Consider the following 22,977-nt stretch of genomic DNA (forward strand, 5'->3'; position numbering starts at 1 on the left):
GCAAAGATCTGCACCACGAACAAGATTTTTCAATAATCTGAGTACACTGAATACTGAAAGGTCTCAATCTGGTTGCTACCAGTCACTGCACATCACTGGTTTTACTAAGACATTTTGTATTCTATGTAACACGGTACAAAGATCTGCAAAGTGCACAGTTGCATTCCACAATATAGGCCAGGTAGTTAGGTTGAAAAATATTTATACCAGAATAAAATTTTAGGGAAAGACAACCAATTATTCAATCGGAGAGTAAACTATAAAACTGAATATCAAAGCGCGGTGACCTTTAGCAACCATTTTATTTCACAACAATCAGCCCCTAAACATGAATTCTGATTCTTGTTATGAGCTACATCACTGTTTCATTGAACCATTCAATGTTCCCAGCATCTCCCAATAGCTGCAATTTCATTAAGATCACATGACCATCAAACCATTAATGGGGTATCAGTCTATGGCAGAGGCGGGCAACCTCAGCACTCCAGCTATAGTGAAACTACAACTCCCATTAAGGCATTGCAAGACTGACTTCCAGAGGCATGATGGGATTTGTAGTCCAACTACAGCTGGACTGCCAAGGTTGCCTACTCTGGTCTACGGGGTATAACAGACTTCAACAAATGGCCCTGCTACAAATGTCATGGTATGGCATTTGCAGGTATAACATATTTTAGGCCGCTAGCCGCTTGGAGACATATCTCCAATTCAGACACACACACACACACACACACACACACACACACACACACACACACACACACTAGAAATGTGCCATGAATATGAACAGATCAGTGATAACTCTGGATCGTAGGCTAGCACCCAACCACCATTAACAACCCGACGTGGCTTGTCATTTCTTATATACAGCATATCACCTACCTCCAACTACAGAACTTTCCATTTTGGCACAGTGACTGTCTACACGGACAAAGGATTCATTCCGTCCTTTTATATGGAAAACAGAGCTTGGGTTCAGAATTGTATAACCTACAAGAAAAGATAAATAATAATAGTGGGAGATTAAACTGGGAAAAAAAAAAAACATAAAATGTATGTATTAGTCATTTAGAGATAATAAAGACACCAATTAAAGCAGTTAAAGCTGAACTCTGGGCAATTTTAATTTTCTCCATTCAGTGGGGCTGTGTCCACACTGCATGGATTAACTACTCATTTTGTCCAGAGGTGCCCAGAAATCTGTATACTCACCTGATCTTCCACTCCAGTGGCAAACAGCACTCCCCCTTGATCCAGCGGTGGCCTGTTCCAGGCGGCTTCACCTCAAGAGTGGGTCTATGGGTGTGATGATGTCAGGAACAGTCCACAGCACAAGTTCGCTACACCAGGGGGGGGCAGGATCCAGGTTTTGTGCTGGGAGGATTGGAGGATTAGGCAAGTATCTCTGCTCTTCTCACCCCTAGACAAAGGAAGCAATTAACCTACGTAGTGCAGGCACAGCCCCACAGCATGAAGAAATAAAAAAAAAAAACAAACAAAAAACAAACAATTTGCTGGAGTTCAGCTTTGAGAGAAAAAAAAAAAAAAAAAAAATGTATGAAGGTTCTAAAGCAGGGCCGGCCCATCCATTAAGGGAGCACAGGCGCCGCCCCCTCTGATTTATAGATGATTCATGCATAACATGAATCTATCCATGGCTGCCGCAGCCACCCCCTATTCATGTGTCCAGCCCCTTTCAGGATGGTGATGATTGATTGCCGCCCCCCAAACGAAAAAAAACAAAAAACACACACACACACACACACACACACACACACACACACACAACATCAGCCTGGTCAGGAGGGTGCAGGAAGCTTAAAAAAAAAAAAAACAAAAAACACCTACAACTTTGCTTGATCAGAATGACCCAGCATCCAGACACAGTCAATTTCAAGTGATTGTAACGTCTCATTTTCATATCTATAAAAATAACAAACATGTTATACTTACCTCCTCTGTTGCAGTGGATTTGCACAGAGCAGCCCGGATCCTCCTCTTCACGATTCCCTGAAGCAGCTTGCTATGGGGGGAACCTGAGCCGAGTCACAGCTCCATCTGTCCATTCAGACACAGAACCCCGACCTAGCCCCGCCCCCTCTCCCCTGATTGGCTAGCTGACTGACAGCAGTGGGAGATAATGGCACTGCTGCTGTGTCTCAGCCAAGCAGGAGGGAGAATCTTAGACGGCTGAGCCACTGGTGGACATCGCTGGACAGAGAGGGATCTCAGGTAAGTATTAGAGGTGGCTGGGGAAGCTGCTGCACACAAAAGGCTTTTTATCATAATCCATAGGATGCATCAAGATAAAAAAAAAAAAAAAAACCTTCTGCCTTTACAACCACTTTAAGGGTATGTCCAGATCCTGCTTTATAAGTTCGGTCGCACCTGGAGTATGCTGTCCAGTTCTGGGCACCAGTCCTCAGGAAGGATGTACTGGAAATGGAGCGAGTACAAAGAAGGGCAACAAAGCTAATAAAGGGTCTGGAGGATCTTAGTTATGAGGAAAGGTTGCGAGCACTGAACTTATTCTCTCTGGAGAAGAGACGCTTGAGAGGGGATATGATTTCAATTTACAAATACTGTACTGGTGACCCCACAATAGGGATAAAACTTTTTCGCAGAAGAGAGTTTAATAAGACTCGGGGCCACTCACGTAGAGGGTTCTTTACTGTAAGAGCGGTAAGGATGTGGAATTCCCTTCCACAGGCGGTGGTCTCAGCGGGGAGCATTGATAGCTTCAAGAAACTATTACTGACATATAATCACACACATAGGTTGGACTTGATGGACGTGTGTCTTTTTTCAACCTCACCTACTATGTAACTATGTAAGTTGTATAGTAGGGACAGAGCACAAGAATGGCTATAGAAAAATCTTCCCTGGAATTCAGCTTCAGGTTGATTCAAACTCACCCCGTGCCAATAATGTTCCATGAATGTCTGTCATCACATTTCTGTAAACCTCTTTCTGACCGTTATCCAGGCACATCCACTGCTCCTCACTAAAGGAGGCAGCAACATCATGGAAGGTGATGGGACCCTAGAAACATATAAAACAACCTTAGAGAGAGAATGTAAACAATGTAATTTAAGAACCGTTTTGAAAATCCAAAGTCGATCCAACAGATTCAGGCTCTAAACAGACAAAATTCAGTGGGGTTTCTTAAAGCGGTAGTAAGCTCATGTTGTAAGCCTATAAATCAAGGCTTACCTGTAGGTACAGTGAATATCTCCTAAATGTGCACCGTTTAGGATATATTCACAGTGGATTCAGCTGGTGAGGTCACCAGCGCATGTGCTCTGAAGGTCCGGCATACTGTGCCGTATCTTCAGTGTTCTGTGCAGAAGCTGAAGGCTCCTGCGCAGGTGAGCAGATGCGCAGTCATCGCAGTCACCGCCACTCACACAGTTAGACCCGGACATGAACCCGGAAGGAAGACCGGGTGAACATAGAAGCCCTGTCAGTGGTGACAGCACACCCTTGGAGGGCTTTTGTTTTTAGGCAAGTATTTCATACTAGCACATTATGCTAGTTATGGGGCTGCAAGATATTGGCATCAGGAGGGAAAAGTACAGGTTCTGGGACGCTGGCCACCTCGGGAAAGCTTAGTAAAAAAGACTATTCCAGCAGATCCGGGGACAGTTGGCAAGTATGATGTAATACAAGATTATCATGGGACCAGAGGACCTGGGGCCCCTGGGCAGTGCCCAAGGGTACCCATGCATTAGGACAGACCTGCTATGGATAAGTACACAGAGGGACTCCTGGAGGCTTACACAAGTACGGCTTTACTAAAGATGAAGTTATCTGGTAAAGAAGACTTCTCAGTAAAAGTTAAAAGGCCAAATTCACCTTTTGAAAAAAAAAAAAAAATTAAATAAATAAATAAAGCCATTTTCCCTCCCCGGTGTCATGTGACTCGTTAGTGTTACAAGGTCTCAGGTGTGAATGGAGAGCAGGTGTGTTAAATTTGGAGTTATCGCTCTCATTCTCTCATACTGGTCACTGGAAGTTCAACATGGCACCTCCTGAGGATCTGAAAAAAAGAATTGTTGCGCTACATAAAGATTGCCCATTTTTATACTTAGGGGTGTACTCACTTTTGTTGCCAGCAGTTTAGACATTAATGGCTGTGTGTTGAGTTATTTTGAAGGAACAGAAAATTTACACTGTTATACAAGCTGTACACTCACTACTTTACATTGTAGCAAAGTGGCATCACATGAAAAGATATTAAATGTGAGGGGTGTACTCACTTTTGTGAGAGATTTTTTATTATATAAAAAAAAAAAAAAAAATGATAGACAGAGATCTATATAAAAATTTTGGTGGTTGTCAGTCAAGTGCATCCTTTTGCATTCCCGACCGGCGCACGCCGATGTATGCCGGCAGAATGGCACGGCTGGGCAAATGGGCGTACCTGTACGTCCCTTGAAAATTTGCCGGCGTGCCATTGCGTGCGCACCGGCTAGGAGCTCCGTGAGTCGGGTCGCAGGTCCCGTGGACTCGATTGCCACAGGGATACTCGCGATCCCCTCACGGAGAGGAAGAACGGGGAGATGCTAATGAAAACAAGCATCTCCCTGTTCTGCCTAGCGACAGTGTCACTGATCTCTGCTCCCTGTGATTGGGAGCAGAGATCAGTGACGTGTCACACGTAGCCATGCCCCCCCCTCACAATTAGAAACACTCCCCAGGACATACTTAACCCTTACACTGCCCTCTAGTGGTTAACCCCTTCACTGCCAGTGTCATTTACACAGGAATCAGTGCATTTGTATAGCACCGATTGCTGTATAAATGACAATGGTCCCAAAAATGTGTCAAAAATGTCCGATGTGTCCGCTATGTCGCAGTCACGATAAAAATCCAGCCATTACTAGTAAAAAAAAAAAAAAAAAAAATTATATAATAAAAATGCCATGAAACTATCCCCTATTTTGTAAACACTATAACTTTTGCGCAAACCAATCAATAAACGCTTATTGTGATTTTTTTTTAACCAAAAATATGTAGAAGAATACGTATCGGCCTAAACTGAGGAAAAAAAATGTTTTTTTAAATATTTTTTGGGGATATTTATTATATCAAAAATATCAAAATTGTCGCTATTTTTTTGTTTATAGCGCAAAAAATAAAAAACGCAGAGGTGATCAAATACTGCCAAAAGAAAGCTCTATTTGTGGGAAAAAAAGGACGTCAAATTTGTTTGGAAGCCACATCGCATGACCGCGCAATTGTCAGTTAAAGCGACGCAGTGCCGGATCGCAAAAAGTGCTCTGGTCAGGAAGGGGGTAAAATCTTCCGGGGCTGAAGTGGTTAAAATATCATTACTGAAAAAAAAAAAAAAGAATTTACCTGACCGGTCATTTCTTCTTCAATAGTCCTCAGTAAGTAAAAACTTGAGCTGGGAGGACTAGATTTACAGGTCACATGAAAGTCCACATGGAGCTCTTCACAGGATCAAGGGAAACGGTTCCAATCCTGTAAGACAAGTCAGACCTCCAAATAAATTTTATTAAAGAATCAACAAGTTGTATATGTTACAGGTGAATTATTGCAGAGCGCTTTTTTATCTTACCAGGTTCTTGGCACTACATGATTTTGATGCAAGAAAGGCTTGCCATTGATGGGATGAATTAGAGCAGAGACTGCGAGCCAGGCCTTCTCGTCCAGCATCAGTCCCTGACCTCACAAATGCTCTTCTGGAAGAATGGTCAAACATTCCCATAGACACACTCCTAAACCTTGTGGACAGCCTTCCCAGAAGAGTTGAAGCTGTTATAGCTGCAAAGGGTGGACCAACTCAATATTGAACCCTACAGACTAAGACCCCATACACACTATTAGATTTTCTGCAGATTTTTGTCTTCAGATTTACCAAAACCATGTAGTGCAAGGGCTGCCTGATTGCATACAAATTGAAACTCTTAAGTATTGACCTCATAGTATATGGTTTTGGTAAATCTAAAGACAAAAATCTGCAGAAAATCTAATAGTGTGTGTGGGGTCTTAGACTGGGATGCCTTTAGCCCGGGTTCACACATGTGCGTTGCGAATTGAAGATCTGGTTTCACTGCAAAGATAAAAATCAGTTGTTCAGAGGTTCCTCTTCGTTTTAGCTGCGGATCAGTGAGCAGGGAGAGGGGGGGGAGGTGTAGTGAGGAGAAGGAGAGAATTTGTGTTCAGAACGAAATGCATCTGTGAATCAGATGCTTTCCCGTCGAAGATAATGGGCTTGTAATTCGCACCTCAATGCCCAGAAAACGCACGCGTTTTTTGTGCAATATGAATGCAACGCACATATGTGAACCAGATGCATTCAAATGGATGTATTTTAAAATGTCCTGCGAATTGGATGCGGTCTAAGCCGCATAGGTGTGAACGGGGGCTCAAAGTTCATGTGCGTGTAAAGGCAGGTGTCCCAATACTTTTGGTTTAAGTCTATGGAAATCAGAAAAAAAAAAAAAAAGTGCAGGAAGCTTTTTCTAAGTCGCAGCAATTTGAAGGATTCTATTGCCGACAATGAGGTGCAACTTGTCATGCGATTTGGAACTGTGAAATTGTATGACAAATCGCACAGGTGTGAACGAGGGCTCAATGCTCCACTTCATCCAATTAGGGCCCTTTGGGGCGGTTTGCAGGCACTATTGCGCTAATAATAGCCCCTGCAAACCGACCCGAAAAGTGCCGCTGCGGTCTCTAGTGTGAAAGCATCGAGGGCTTTCACACTGGAGCGGTGCGCTAGCAGGACGGGAAAAAAAGTCCTGCTAGCAGCATCTTTGGAGTGATGAAGGAGCGGTGTGTATACCACTCCTTCACCGCTCCTGCCCATTGAAATCAATGGGACAGCGCGGCTTTACTGCTGGCAAAGCGCCTCTGCAGAGGCGCTTTGCAGTGGTTTTTAACCCTCTCTCGGCCTCTGGGGGGGTGGTAAACCCCCCCCCCCCGCTAGCGGCCGCATACCGACGGTAAAGCGCCGCTTACAATAGCGGCACTTTACCGCCGATGCCATCCCCGCCCCCACCCCAGTGTGAAAGGGCCCTTAGAGAATGGATACAAATTTGCAAAGCATTCTCTGAATGGTAGCCATGCTGAGCGTTCGACCTCCTGTGTTTAAAATGCAGTAAAGCAGCCACCCAGCACTGGGCCCGGAAGGAACTGGAGATCATTGGAGTATTGATGTCTGCTACAGAGATTCCCAGCTTCCAGGGGCATCGGCCAGGTATAGTCAAGTATAGCTGCACGATTCTGGATAAAATGAGAATCTTTAACATTTTTTGGCTTAGAATAAAGATCACGATTCTGTAGAACTATCTTATTTTAAAGATTTACAACCCCTGAACATTAGGTCATCAAACAAGATGGCAATAAAATAAGACATAATACTTTTTGCATCAATCAATAAAGAAATGTAATGAAAAATAATGTAATGTATAAAGGGAAAAAAAAAAAAAAAAAAAAAAAAAATTACCATTAGCGAGTTAATGCACAGAAGTCTATTCAAATCGCCCTCGAAGTCGCCAGGAGCTACTTTTGGGAATCTGTGTGGCGCCGCTCCATTTCGGAAGGTGCTATTGCCGGTGTCCTTTTGAGAAATGTCCCCCATCGGATAGTGTCCGCCCTGTACTGTGCAGGCGCAGCGCTTGCACAGTACAAAGGAGACGCTGAAAGTCTCTGAACATGAACAGCTGTTCATGAGCTCTACACGGCGCCTGCGCAATTAAGAGTAGATTGTGCCACACACTCTCGATGCTCGTGGGGGTGGATTTCTCAAATGGGCGGATCTTTGCGGGGTGTGTTTACACAACTGAAGGGTGGGTTTTGCAGCTCTGCCCATCATGCGGCCTCTTCTGTATGCATCCACCCCTACACCCTTCCCTTGCAGAGTTGCACGAGCATCGGGAGCGTGTGGCACAATGTAATCTTAATTGCGCAGGCGCCGTGTACAGCTCATGAACAGCTTGTTCATGTTCGGAGACTTTCGGCATCTCCTTTGTCCTCCGTACTGCACAAGCGATGCGCCTGCGCAGTACAGGGTGGACACTATCCGACGGGGGACCTTTCTCGGCAGAACACCGGCAATAGCCGCCGATTTGGCATATGAAATCGCATGCCAGATCGGCACAATGTGAACGTGGGCTCACGTTATATTAGGGTCTTTTTGTTTTTTAGTACTCGCCAATACCATTTACCGATACCTACCGCAACTCTTTACACTTCAGCTGTCGGCAATGGTAGAAAGCATGGAAAAAGTCATTTTACAAATTAAATAAATGTATTGTTTTTTTTTTTTTTTAAGATTATATTTTTTCAATGTGAAACATCTAAATATATATAAAAGGTGTAAAACAATTAAAGCGGCAGTAAACCGTGTAGGTTTAGGAGATATTCTTTTTACCTACAGGTAAGCCTTATTATAGGCTTACCCGTAGGTAAAAGTCACCAAAGTGGACAATACAATCACTTTAACCGCTTCAGCCCCAAAGAATTTTCCCCCTTAATGATCGGGCTGTTTTTTGTGATACGGCACTGCGTCGCTTTAACTGACAATTGCGCTGTGGTACCCAAATAAAATTGATGTCCTTTTTTCTCCCCACAAATAAAGCTTTCTTTTGGTGGTATTTGATCACCTCTGCGGTTTTTAATTTTTTGCGCTCTAAACAAAAAAATACCAACAATTTTTGAAGAAAAAATATTTTATACCTTCTTAATAATAATAATAATATAATATAATATAATATATTATATATATATATATATATATATATATATATATATATATATATATATACTGCGCATCTTCACTGGCCTCACGATTCGATTCCGCGAAGCATCACGATTACAGCGCAAGTCCGCAAGTTCTCATGGTTTTCATCAAAAAAAATTCAAGTAGTCAGGAGGACTCCATTTTTTTTTTATTCTATCTGTTCTTAAGAAAAAAAGAGACAGCAGAGGAGCTCCAGGCTCTCTTCCAAAATACTAAAGGAGATGGTCAGAGACTGCGGACATGCTACAGGAGATGGTCAGAGACTGCAGACATGCTACAGGAGATGGTCAGAGACTGCAGACATGCTACAGGAGATGGTCAGAGACTGCAGACATGCTACAGGAGATGGTCAGAGACTGCAGACATGCTACAGGAGATGGTCAGAGACTGCAGACATGCTACAGGAGATGGTCAGAGACTGCAGACATGCTACAGGAGATGGTCAGAGACTGCAGACATGCTACAGGAGATGGTCAGAGACTGCAGACATGCTACAGGAGATGGTCAGAGACTGCAGACATGCTACAGGAGATGGTCAGAGACTGCAGACATGCTACAGGAGATGGTCAGAGACTGCAGACATGCTACAGGAGATGGTCAGAGACTGCAGACATGCTACAGGAGATGGTCAGAGACTGCAGACATGCTACAGGAGATGGTCAGAGACTGCAGACATGCTACAGGAGATGGTCAGAGACTGCAGACATGCTACAGGAGATGGTCAGAGACTGCAGACATGCTACAGGAGATGGTCAGAGACTGCAGACATGCTACAGGAGATGGTCAGAGACTGCAGACATGCTACAGGAGATGGTCAGAGACTGCAGACATGCTACAGGAGATGGTCAGAGACTGCAGACATGCTACAGGAGATGGTCAGAGACTGCAGACATGCTACAGGAGATGGTCAGAGACTGCAGACATGCTACAGGAGATGGTCAGAGACTGCAGACATGCTACAGGAGATGGTCAGAGACTGCAGACATGCTACAGGAGATGGTCAGAGACTGCAGACATGCTACAGGAGATGGTCAGAGACTGCAGACATGCTACAGGAGATGGTCAGAGACTGCAGACATGCTACAGGAGATGGTCAGAGACTGCAGACATGCTACAGGAGATGGTCAGAGACTGCAGACATGCTACAGGAGATGGTCAGAGACTGCAGACATGCTACAGGAGATGGTCAGAGACTGCAGACATGCTACAGGAGATGGTCAGAGACTGCAGACATGCTACAGGAGATGGTCAGAGACTGCAGACATGCTACAGGAGATGGTCAGAGACTGCAGACATGCTACAGGAGATGGTCAGAGACTGCAGACATGCTACAGGAGATGGTCAGAGACTGCAGACATGCTACAGGAGATGGTCAGAGACTGCAGACATGCTACAGGAGATGGTCAGAGACTGCAGACATGCTACAGGAGATGGTCAGAGACTGCAGACATGCTACAGGAGATGGTCAGAGACTGCAGACATGCTACAGGAGATGGTCAGAGACTGCAGACATGCTACAGGAGATGGTCAGAGACTGCAGACATGCTACAGGAGATGGTCAGAGACTGCAGACATGCTACAGGAGATGGTCAGAGACTGCAGACATGCTACAGGAGATGGTCAGAGACTGCAGACATGCTACAGGAGATGGTCAGAGACTGCAGACATGCTACAGGAGATGGTCAGAGACTGCAGACATGCTACAGGAGATGGTCAGAGACTGCAGACATGCTACAGGAGATGATCAGAGACTGCAGACATGCTACAGGAGATGATCAGAGACTGCAGACATGCTACAGGAGATGATCAGAGACTGCAGACATAATACAGGAGATGGGCACAGACTGCGGCAGACATGGCACAGGAGATGGTCACAGGCTGCGGGAGACATGGCACAGGAGATGGTCACAGGCTGCGGGAGACATGGCACAGGAGATGGTCACAGGCTGCGGGAGACATGGCACAGGAGATGGTCACAGGCTGCGGGAGACATGGCACAGGAGATGGTCACAGGCTGCGGGAGACATGGCACAGGAGATGGTCACAGGCTGCGGGAGACATGGCACAGGAGATGGTCACAGGCTGCGGGAGACATGGCACAGGAGATGGTCACAGACTGCGGCGGACATGGCACAGGAGATGGTCACAGACTGCGGCGGACATGGCACAGGAGATGGTCACAGACTGCGGCGGACATGGCACAGGAGATGGTCACAGACTGCGGCGGACATGGCACAGGAGATGGTCACAGACTGCGGCGGACATGGCACAGGAGATGGTCACAGACTGCGGCGGACATGGCACAGGAGATGGTCACAGACTGCGGCGGACATGGCACAGGAGATGGTCACAGACTGCGGCGGACATGGCACAGGAGATGGTCACAGACTGCGGCGGACATGGCACAGGAGATGGTCACAGACTGCGGCGGACATGGCACAGGAGATGGTCACAGACTGCGGCGGACATGGCACAGGAGATGGTCACAGACTGCGGCGGACATGGCACAGGAGATGGTCACAGACTGCGGCGGACATGGCACAGGAGATGGTCACAGACTGCGGCGGACATGGCACAGGAGATGGTCACAGACTGCGGCGGACATGGCACAGGAGATGGTCACAGACTGCGGCGGACATGGCACAGGAGATGGTCACAGACTGCGGCGGACATGGCACAGGAGATGGTCACAGACTGCGGCGGACATGGCACAGGAGATGGTCACAGACTGCGGCGGACATGGCACAGGAGATGGGCAAAGACTGCGGCGGACATGGCACAGGAGATGGGCAAAGACTGCGGTGGACATGGCACAGGAGATGGGCACAGACTGCGGACAATAATGCAGAGTTGTGGTGTGATGAAGGCACATAGAAGACAATTTATGATATGGACTTGTGTAAGCCTGTAATGAGCAGGGCGATCTGCCTGCTCACCATCTCCCCCCGATCTCCATTCCAGCCGCCAGTTGTCGATACTTGGCATGACTACCACATTCTTTCCATCGTATCTCTCCTGAGGTCAGCAGTGAATTCTCCCGGGACAGCGCTCCGTGCGTAAAGCTGTTATTAGTGTGTGTGTGTGTGTGTGTATATTCCGGTCATGTGACTCTCGGCCGCGCCTCCCTCCTCTCACATATACACACACACACTAATAACAGCTTTACGCACGGAGCGCTCTCCCGGGAGGGGGCGGGCCAGAAATCGATTATTCGGGTCGCATGCATCGATGCCGCATCGGGGACACCCGAATCGCGATGCATCGATTAATTTCAGCAGCCCTAATATATATACATACACACACACACACACTTTTATTTTTTTTAATTCATTCATATAGGCCAATATGTATTCTGCTACATTGCACAAAGCGTATATTGGTTTGCACAAAAGTTATAGCATCTACAAAATAGGGGAAAGATTTAGGGACTTTTAATTTTTTTTTTTTTTTTTTTTTTTTTATTGTTTTTACTGGTAATGGTGGCGATCTTCAATTTTAAGCAGGACTGCGACATTGCGGCGGACAAATCTGACCCCAAGTGACACTTTTTTGATGACCAGTGCTATAAAAAAGCACTGATCGCTGCATAAATGGCACTGGCAAGGAAGGTGTTAACACTAGGGGTTAACTGTGTTCCCTAGGGAGGGGTTTCTAACTGTTAGGGGAAAAGACAGACAGGGAGAGTCTCTCTCTCTCTCTCTCAGAATGGTTCTGCTTCTCTTCCCCGCTGTGATGCACGAACGGATGTACAGGTACGTCAGCTCACGCAGCCGGTCCACCCTGCTGCAGTATATGTGCGGTGGGTGGGCCGGAAGTGGTTAATGAACAAAAAAAAAAAAAAGGCGCAATACACACATACTTGCCATACTTGATGGGGAGAAAGCAGCCAGATCCCACTAGGCAGTGCAAATCACATGTAATGTCCATGCAATTTCAGCCATACAGATAGTATGGCTGAATTCGCATCGCATTTGGACCAAACTCACACAGGACCCTTTTTTTGGTCCGCACCAGAATCGGATCCCATGAGTGTTCTCCGATTCATGTCCACACTGTCAGTTCGCAGTACGACATGCAAGCTAAAATTGGGGGTGTCATTAACATGGTATTGACACTCCCAGCAGTTCGCATATAGCAGTGCAGACTGCCTTGCGAGTCGGGTGCGATGTGGAAACCCGCAGTGGATTCGCAGGGTTCCCGTATCACACCAGTGTGATTTAGTAATTACATTGCTGCCCCGGTCTCATGTCACTCCAGCTCACCAGTGCTAACCTCACAAAAACAAACAGCCTCTGGTCAGCTCTCTGTAATATCAATAAAAACATTCACAGTACCTCCAAAGGTTGCCAAGTTCCTTTCCTGCAGTCACTGCAACTGCAAAACACTCCATTGGGGGGCTCATTGCCTGCTCAAAGGCCTCATTCTGGAGAATTATATCTCCTGATATCCAAGCCTCATTCTGAAATATCCACTTCCTGATATCCAAGCCTTGTTCTAGAAATATACACTTCCTGATATCCAAGCCTCATTCTAGAAACATACACTTCCTGATATCCAAGCCTCGTTCTAGAAATATACACTTGCTGATATCCAAGCCTCATTCTGAAATATACACTTCCTGATATCCAAGCCTCATTCTGGAAATATTCACTTCCTGATATTCAAGCCTCGTTCTAGAAATATACACTTCCTGATATTCAAGCCTCGTTCTACAAATATACACTTCCTGATATCTAAGCCTCGTTCTGGAAATATACGCTTTCTGAGATTCAAGCCTCGTGTTCCATCAAATTAGGCAACCCGTCAGATTTCCGAAATGGCCATCTTGGTACACCCCGCACTCGTCCACACTAAGCCTACAGTCTGAAGTCGCCAAGCGGACATCTTTTTTACACCCACCCAATCCTCCCTACAGTGTTGGAACGCATATGGCGGCGTCGCACATGCGCACTGCAGCGGGTAGCAAAATGTGATGGGTAGCCGAATGTGACGAAACACCTGCAGTACACATGTTACCAGTGACTAATACTGATCCTGTGGGGATTTTTTTCATGACAACACTTTTTCCTGTTCTGCGTCTCAGTTTTAGGTTGCACAAAATAACTTACTAGACTTAGGCTTCATGTACACAGGACATTGTTCAACCTCCCCTGAACGATTTAACTTGACAGCTAGAAACCAGCATCTAAAAATGGCCGTTTAGCTGTGTTTACATGCCGTGTTTGCGTCTAGAAGCGCTTGAAAAAAAAAAATCTTTTATTTTTTTTTCAAAATAGCCAAAAATGAAAAACACCTGTAAACGAAACACGGCTAGACGTGAGTTACCGCGTGTAGCTGCATTTATCCGCCTTTGGCGTTTGAAATGCCTCTAAACACAGCTTCTGAACGCATTTTTTTGGTTTCCAAAAAAATCCTCTAAACGCAACTGCCTATAAACAACTATAAACGGCCCTGTGTACATGTACTGATAAGATAACATAGAGGAGAGTTCAGGAGCAGTTGAAAAAAAATCTCAACTGCTCCTAAAACATCCGTTTACCAGCAGCAATGTACAGGAGGCCTAACAATATTAGAAGTAGATGGACTCTGGGTCATCCCCATGATAAAACAGATATACCTCATGGTTTTATTTTTTGATGATGAAGTTTTCAGTATGTTGATTTTTACTTTTTTGTTGTTTCTAACCTTTTGGTCTGCTCACTTGTGTATTGCTACGTTAGGCGACCTCCTTATTATCCTTACTGTATATGGGGCAGTATAGTTTAGCATCCCCTTCCCCATCCCCCTCCTCCCCCCACTTGAAGTTTGATGGATCAGACGTCTGATATTACCAGAGAGAACTCTACACCTCATTTAAATAAATGGGACTCTTATTTCCTTCACACACCGTGATGACCTCCCTTCCACAACCCCAGTTTTTTACTTTTATTTTTTTCTCTTACTTAATTTTTCTTTCCTCCTTACAGGTATATGGACTCTTAGAGGACTCATTTTGCAGGTAGGGGGCGGTTGAGTTAATTCTAAAGCTGCAGTTTACTTCCCCTGAGCCTGTCCCTTCACAGGTTTTTTTTTTGTGGGAAGTCCTCCAGGTTCCCCTCGACATTACCAAAATGTGTGTGGGGGTGTTCACCCTGTGTATTGTATCTGTGCCACAAAGCATTTATCCAATTACATGAGTTTTATGTTGATAGTTAACTTTAGTTTAACAACAGTTACATAGTTGCCAACATTGTAAAAAAAAAATGTGGGACACTTTTGTGGCTGTAGGCGGAGCCGTACAATAATTAGGGGGCAGGACATTTGTTTGTAGGCGTGGCTTAGGAAAAATATACAAGTGCGGCGCGCTTCACGCACCGCGGTGAAAAATGGGCGTGGTTTACGTGGCATAGTGGGCATGGCTTAAATGGGCGTGGCTCAAGAGGGTGTGGTTAGAGTCTGAGATGAATGAGGGATGGAGAGGGAGAGAGGGGGAGAGGGATTAGAGGGGGAGAGGGGGAGAGGGAAATGAGGGGACAGCAGCCCCAGATCCTACACAATAAAAATATGTGTATTCTAGAAAGTTTAACAATCAGCAGATAAAGATACTCCAAACACCTGGTGTTAGCACTTCAATCATCCCGGCACCATGGTTGTTATGGTGTCAGGATGATTGAAGTGCATTATTTTTATTATTACATTGTAATATAAAATGAAATCATTCAACTCACCATAATGCAGAATCAGTGGGATCCCTGAGCGTGTCACTAGCCACGTCACCTGCCACCAGCCGTCCGTCCTTGCTTCATATGTCCCAGCAGAGTCCGTCCTTGCATCAGGTGCCCCCAGCGGAGCCCCCCTTACATCAGATGTCCCCAGCGGAGCTCCCCCTCACATCAGGTGTCCCCAGTGGAGCCCCCCCTCACATCAGGTGTCCCCAGCGGAGCTCCCCCTCACATCAGGTGTCCCCGGCAGAGCCCCCCTCACATCAGGTGTCCCCAGTGGAGCCCCCCTCACATTAGGTGTCCCCAGTGGAGCCCCCCTCACATCAGGTGTCCCCAGTGGAGCCCCCCCTCACATCAGGTGTCCCCAGTGTAGCCCCCCTCGCATCAGGTGTCCCCAGTGGAGCTCCCCCTCACATCAGGAGTCCCCAGCGGAGCCCCCCCTCACATTAGGAGTCCCCGGCGGAGCTCCCCCTCACATCAGGTGTCCCCAGCGGAGCTCCCCCTCACATCAGGTGTCCCCGGCAGAGCCCCCCCTCACATCAGGTGACCCCAGTGGAGCCCCCCTTGCATCAGGTGTCCCCAGTGGAGCCCCCCTTGCATCAGGTATGTGTCACCAGTGGAGCCCCCCCTCACATCAGGAGTCCCACAGCGGTGCACCCCCCCCTACCTCAGAGGTGTCCTAGTAGTGTCTGCAGCATGGCTAGAACCCCCGCCCCTTTCCATATCAGACTGGCAGCGGGGCGGGGGGGGTAGGCGGGGCGAGGCGGAGCGGAGGGTGGGCGGCGATGCAGGAGCTCCGTCTAGCCCCCCCCAGCTGTCTTCCTGAACTTCATTAAAATGGCGGCTGGCGGAGACAAGGTCTCCGCCGGCCGTGGACCTCTAGCGGCGGCGAAAATCGTGAAGAACCGGATTTCTCGGGACATTTACCGGGACACCACAAATTCGTGAATGGCGTCCAAGTCCCGGGAATGTCCCGGGAAATCTGGGACAGTTGGCAACTATGCAGTTATTGTTTCCCGGGGACCCCGGGATCGGGAGGCACTCCATGTGTCCATAGTTGCCAACATTGTAAAAAAAAAATGTGGGACACTTTTGTGGCTGTAGGCGGAGCCGTACAATAATTAGGGGGCGGGGCATTAGTTTGTAGTCGTGGCTTAGGGGAAACATACAAGTGCGGCGCGCGAAGCATGCCATGGCGAAAAATGGGCGTGGGTTACGCGCCATAGTGGGCGTGGCTTAAATGGGCATGGCTCAAGAGGGTGTGGTTAGAGTCTGAGATGAATGAGGGATGGAGAGGGAGAGAGGGGGAGAGGGGGAGAGGGATTAGAGGGGGAGAGGGAAATGACGGGACAGCAGCCCCAGATCCTACACAATAAAAATATGTGTATTCTAGAAAGTTTAACAATCAGCAGGTAAAGATACTCCAAACACCTGGTGTTAGCACTTCAATCATCCCGGCACCATGGTTGTTATGGTGTCAGGATGATTGAAGTGCATTATTTCTATTATTACATTGTAATATAAAATGAAATCATTCAACTCACCATAATGCAGAATCAGTGGGATCCCTGAGCGTGTCACTAGCCACGTCGCCTGCCACCAGCCGTCCGTCCTTGCGTCAGATGTCCCAGCAGAGTCGTCCTTGCATCAGGTGCCCCCAGCGGAGCCCCCCTTACATCAGATGTCCCCAGCGGAGCCCCCCTCACACCAGGAGTCCCCAGTGGAGCCCCCTCACATCAGGTGTCCCCCGGCAGAGCCCTCCTTGCATCAGGTGTCCCCAGTGGAGCCCCCCTTGCATCAGGTTTGTGTCCCCAAAGGAGCCCCCCCTCACATCAGGAGTCCCACAGCGGTGCGCCCCCCCCACCTCAGAGGTGTCCTAGTACTGTTGTCCGCAGCATGGCTACAACCCCCGCCCCTTTTCATATCAGACAGGAAGACGGCTGGGGGGGCTAGACGGAGCTCCTGCGTTGCCGCCCACCCTCCGCCCCGCTCTGCCTCACCCCTCCTACCCCCCCCGCCCCGCTGCCAGTCTGATGGCAAGGCGGGGTGAGGCGAAGCGGGGCGGAGGGTGGGCGGCGACGCAGGAGCTCCATCTAGCCCCCCCCAGCCACCTTCCTGAACTTCATCAAAATGGCGGCCGGCGGAGACATTGTCTCCGCCGGCCGCGGACCTCTAGCGGCGGCGGCGGCGAATCGAAGAACCGGATTTCTCGGGACATTTCCCGGGACACCAGAAATTCGGGAATGGCGTCCAAGTCCCGGGAATGTCCCGGGAAATCCGGGACAGTTGGCAAGTATGTGTGTCTACCGCGTATACCCCCCTTTAGGACCGACGGTGCTTGTACAAGCATTGTACTTTTCCTAGCCTGTTTTACATCCTGATGATGATAAGATATTCACTTTGTGTTTCTCCACCGCCACCTAGTGGCCTAATCATTCTCCTACTCCTATTTCCGTTGTTGGTTCCTGTCCCCTACAACGCTGACTTTCCACTCGCTTTTCTGGAGCTGATCTCCCTATTTTCACTCTGCTCTTTTCGCTCCCCCCTCCTTTCCCTGCCTTCCTCCCCATCCCTATATTCACTCCTTCTCTCCCCATCCTTACTCGCCCGAGCAGACCTTGGGTATAATACAGATCATTCTAGAGATTAATTCCTCTTCATATTACCATGACACCACTTGATCACATAACCCTATCTTCCTTTAACTGCAGGGCTTCAACACGCCTGAGACACGTAGCCAGATTCTGTATCATTTCCACAAGGCCAGAACGAAAATTTTACTCCTACAGGAAACCCACTTTAGGGGCCCTGATATTCCGACCCTCAACAACCACTATTATCATCAATGGCATCATAGCACGAACCCACAGACAAAGTCGAAGGGAGTATCAATAGCCTTTCACAGATCATTCCATTCTGAAGTATTAGATTCTCTCGTTGACCCCCTTGGCCGCTATTTATTCCTTAAACTAAAATCTAACTCTTCTATTTTTACAGTAGCGAATGTATATGGACCGAACCAAGGCCAGGGTAGCTTTTTATTTATGGTTTTGAACAAGTTACTTTCTTTTGGAGGTCCCTGTTTCATTCTGGGGGACTTCAACGTAGCCCTCTCTCCAGCCGTGTACACTTCCTCGGGTAAGTCCTCCCTATCTCACACCGCTCTCACAAACATCAAATCACTGTTACATTCCGCACAATTGGTTGATGTTTGGCGTATACAGCACCCATTTGAGAGAGACTACAGCTGTTATTCCGTGGCCCATAATTCATACAGCCGTATTGACTACTTCCTAGTCTCCCAATCCCTACTTGACATCCCGCTTAAGGCTTCCCTAGGCAACTAACTATGGTCTGACCATGCCCCTGCACACCTTAGCATAGCCCACCCCCCGACAACATGTAGAACATACTCGTGGCGTTTGAACGACAACTTGCTGAAGGACACCCCGTGTGTCACAGCGGTTGAACAAGCGATTAGGGACTTTATTCAAGATCACAAGTCTGACAACACTGACCCTCTTATTAAGTGGGAGGCTTTAAAATGTGTACTCCGAGGAACTTTAATACAACACGGCTCCCGCTTAAAGAAGGCTAGGTCTGCTGACATCACTAGGCTATTGTCCATGATTAAGACACTCGAATCAGCACACAAACGTGACCCAGACCCGGCGACATATGTTGACCTCTCTAATGCGCGTAGGGAACTGCTTCGCATTGTAGACGCCAACTCCCTCATAGCTAGAGATCGAGGACGCAACCGCCACTACTTGCTGGCCAATAAATGCGGACAACATCTAGCGAGGGTCCTACACCCCCGACGCCAAGATGCCGAGAAGGCCTTTGACCGAGTCAATTGGCAATTCCTGCGCCTCTCCCTGCAACAAATAGGCCTTGGTCCCACTTTTATTTCCAAGGTCATGGCATTATACTCGCGCCCCTCGGCAACTGTCCTGGTAAATGGCTCCTACTCTGCACCCTTTCAGATCTCCAACGGCACTCGCCAGGGCTGCCCCCTATTGCCCCTGCTTTTTGTCATAGTGATGGAACATTTAGCCCAAGCCATTAGAGTCAACACATCTATAGTGGCAATCCAGACACCATCTACTGACCACAAACTCTCACTTTATGCAGATGACCTCCTGGTTTACGTTCAACAACCGCATACTTTCCTCCCCTCCCTAATGCAGGAATTCCATAGATTTGGGGCACTTAGTAACTTCAAGTTAAACATGTCTAAAACTGAGGCTCTTAACATATCCCTGCCATACACGACCCTTACCCAAGTGCAAGCTAACTTCCCCTTCCAATGGAACCCTAGGAGTATTTCGTATCTGGGGATAACGATTCCTGCCAATTTATCGGACCTTTACACCCTTAACTATCTCCCTTTACTGGCCCGGCTCCGGAAGGAACTTGACGCCTGGAATGCCACCCCACTGCCCTGGTTTGGCCGTAATAATACGCTGAAAATGGACACCCTCCCTAAACTACTTTTTTTGTTTCAAACTGTACCTATCTCCGTCCCCAAATGTTTCTTTATCTCTTTACGATCAATGTCTATATGTTTTGTATGGCACCAAGGCATGTCTCGCATCCGTCATACCTTGCTCACGTACCCCAAAACCCAGGGCGGGGTAGGCCTTGCTGACTTTGAATTATACCACAAGGCTCTACTATCTAGGGTGCTCAAATGGTTCCCCCATCCCTTCCCCAAAGCATCCACCATGGTGGAACAAGATTTATCCACCTTTGACCTTCGAGCCCTCCTATGGGGCTATGGGCAACACTTACACTTACAGTTACTCTCTAACACCTCCCCGTTGACAATCGCTGCCCTGCACCTGTGGTACAAAAAAGGAATGGTCTTGCTGTTGTCCTCGGATCCCTCTTCCCTCACATCTTTTTTTGATCACCCTACACTTACTCAAGGCATGGGCTCTAACTTGATAGGCCCTTACTCTCGATCCACATGGCCAACAGCGAACACATTTGTAGATCCCACCTCAGGAGCCCCGGCAGTTCCTAATCCACAGAGTAACTGGCTCACAGCCCTCCGCATGCCCTCCTTCTGTTCTGACCTCTTTACATCCTCTCAAACTCATAGGACCCTAATGGGATACGAACAGCTGTGCTCTCTCTCAGAAACACCCAGACATTTACTCTCTGCCATGTACTCATTACAACATGCACTGATACACAATCAACCCCCCTCTTACACAAGGAAGTGGTCCGCGGATCTGGGAAGAGAACTCCACTTAGTGGACTGGCAAAAATCATGCTACTTTACGCACAAATCCTCAGTATCCTGTTATACACAGGAGAAAAATTTTAAACTTCTCTCTCGGTGGTACAGGGACCCTCAATCTCTCAACAAAATTTTTCCATCCGTTCCTCCCTCGTGCTGGAGATGCGGCTCGGCAGACGGAAGCTACCTCCATATATGGTGGGACTGTCAGTCCATTCAGCCCCTCTGGTCACAGGTTTTTGCTATATACAGTAATCTATATAACCGACCTTTAACACCGTCACCGGAGATAGCGCTACTGTCTATGCTTCCTGGCCCCATAGCCTCCCAGAAACGCACCCTACTGCGATTCTTTCTGTCGGCCGTTAGACAGCTGATCCCCTTATTTTGGAAAACTACAACTACCCCCCCCCACTGACCTTGTGAGTCTCAACGGTTAATGACATCATGCGCATGGAAGAGATGCTGGCCCTTGATAATGACACCCTTGACAAATTCAAAACCCTTTGGCTTATTTGGTTAGAATATTCTACCTCAGACTCCCTTAAAAAGTTATTGATGCCCCTGAGTCCACCCAACCGGCTGCCATGACTGCATAAAGCAGGTTTGGTGTGACAAGGTCTTCTCAGTCCACCTAGGTTCAACTTTTACCCTTATCTTCTGCTCCCCTCTTTACCCCCCCCCCCCCCGTCCTCTTACTCTTTTCTTACCCTCTTTCCCCACTCCGATCTTTTCCCTTTTACTTATCCCACAGTCAGATGTAATGACCCACAATGGTGTGGTCTCTCACGACTCCAGGTATAATGTGTCACCATCTCTTTTAGAAGACGGCGGTGTAACAGTGCATATCATAGATAACTTTCCACTGATGACAGAAAAGTGAGACTTGTATTGTTTTACCCCATGATAAGGACACCTGAAAGATATTTGTATTGTTTTATCATATTCTGTTAAAAACAATAAAAACATATTTGACTGTAAAAACGGCCGTTTTTTCGGGAGCAGTGATTTTAATAATGCTTAAAGTGAAACAATAAAAATGAAATATTCCTTTAAATATCGTGCCTGGGGGTCCCCTTAGTCTGCCTGTTAAGTAGCACATTTTTCCCGTGTTTAGAACAATACCACAGCAAAATGACATTCCTAAAGGAAAAAAAGTCGTTTAAAACTGATGGCTGTAATGAATTGTCGGATCTCAGCAATATACTAATATATATAAAACTCATTGAAAAAAACGGCATGGCTACCCCCCCCCCCCAGTCCATTACCATGCTCTTTGGGTCTGGTATGGATATTAAGGGGAACCCCAAACCCAAAATAAAAAAAAAAATTGCGTGGGGGTCCCCCCAAAATCCATACCAGGTCCCTCAGGTCTGGTATGGATATTAAGGGGAACCCTGTGCCAAATAAAATAATAAAAAAAAAAAATGGTGTAGGGGTTCAGGTCTGGTATGGATTTTAAGGGGAACCGTGCGCCAAAATAAAAAAAAAATGGCGTGGGGTCCCCCTCACAATCCATACCAGACCCTTATCCGAACACGCAACCTGGCAGGCTGCAGGAAAAGAGGGGGCGAGAGGGCCCCGCCTCCTGAACCATACCAGGCCACATGCCCTAAACATGGGGAGGATGTTTTGGGGTCCCCCCAAAACACCTTGTCCCCATGTTGATGGGGACAAGGGCCTCGTCCCCACAAACCTTGCAAGTCCTTTATTAAAAAATAAAAAAATAAAAATGTCCTGTGATGTAATTCCATCTTTGATGACAGCGCCCGACGGACTGAAAAAAGAAAAAAAAAAAGCCTGCACACTGCAGGTTTCTTACTTTGACAGCTGTTATATAACTGAGGGCGGGGCCACGTGACATCAGAGGAAGGCGGGGTCAAACATTTACGTCACCGAGTGGCCCCACCCTGCCCTCGGCTATATAACAGCTGTCAAATTGAGAAGCCTGCAGTGTGCATCCGCTTCCCATGGAGGCGAAGTTGTTGCGTCTTTTATTACTTTTTTCGGTCCGTCGGGCGCTGTCATCGAAGATGGATTTACATTGCGCAACATTTTTATTTTGTTGATAAAGGACTTGTCCCAAAGCGTCTCCTGTCATTTTTACTATTTTTGACACATTTTTGCTGAATTGGTAGGGGTACAATGTACCCGATACCCATTCACATAGGGGGGCGGGATCTGGGGGCCCCCTTGTTAAAGGGGCTTCCAGTTTCCGATAAGCCCCCCACCCGCAGACCCCCACAACCAGGTTG

General features: G+C 47.3%; 1 protein-coding gene across 3 annotated transcripts in view; it reads right to left on the minus strand.

Annotated features, from left to right (window-relative positions):
* The window catches only part of LOC141111247 (uncharacterized), a 59,838-nt gene extending 46,573 nt beyond the window's left edge, over positions 1 to 13,265 (minus strand). For all 3 annotated transcript variants that reach the window (XM_073603388.1, XM_073603390.1, XM_073603387.1), the window contains exons 1-4: positions 13,108 to 13,265; positions 5,362 to 5,487; positions 2,916 to 3,042; positions 883 to 990 (exon numbers count right to left, since the gene is read on the minus strand). In XM_073603388.1, the coding sequence (XP_073459489.1) occupies positions 883 to 990; positions 2,916 to 3,042; positions 5,362 to 5,373 (247 nt within the window). In that variant the 5' untranslated portion in view covers positions 5,374 to 5,487; positions 13,108 to 13,265. The remainder of the gene's footprint in view (positions 1 to 882; positions 991 to 2,915; positions 3,043 to 5,361; positions 5,488 to 13,107) is intronic.
* Between the last annotated feature and the right edge of the window lie 9,712 nt (positions 13,266 to 22,977).

The sequence above is a fragment of the Aquarana catesbeiana genome, linkage group LG10, assembly GCF_042186555.1.
Source record: "Aquarana catesbeiana isolate 2022-GZ linkage group LG10, ASM4218655v1, whole genome shotgun sequence".
Classification (NCBI taxonomy): Eukaryota; Metazoa; Chordata; class Amphibia; order Anura; family Ranidae; genus Aquarana; species Aquarana catesbeiana.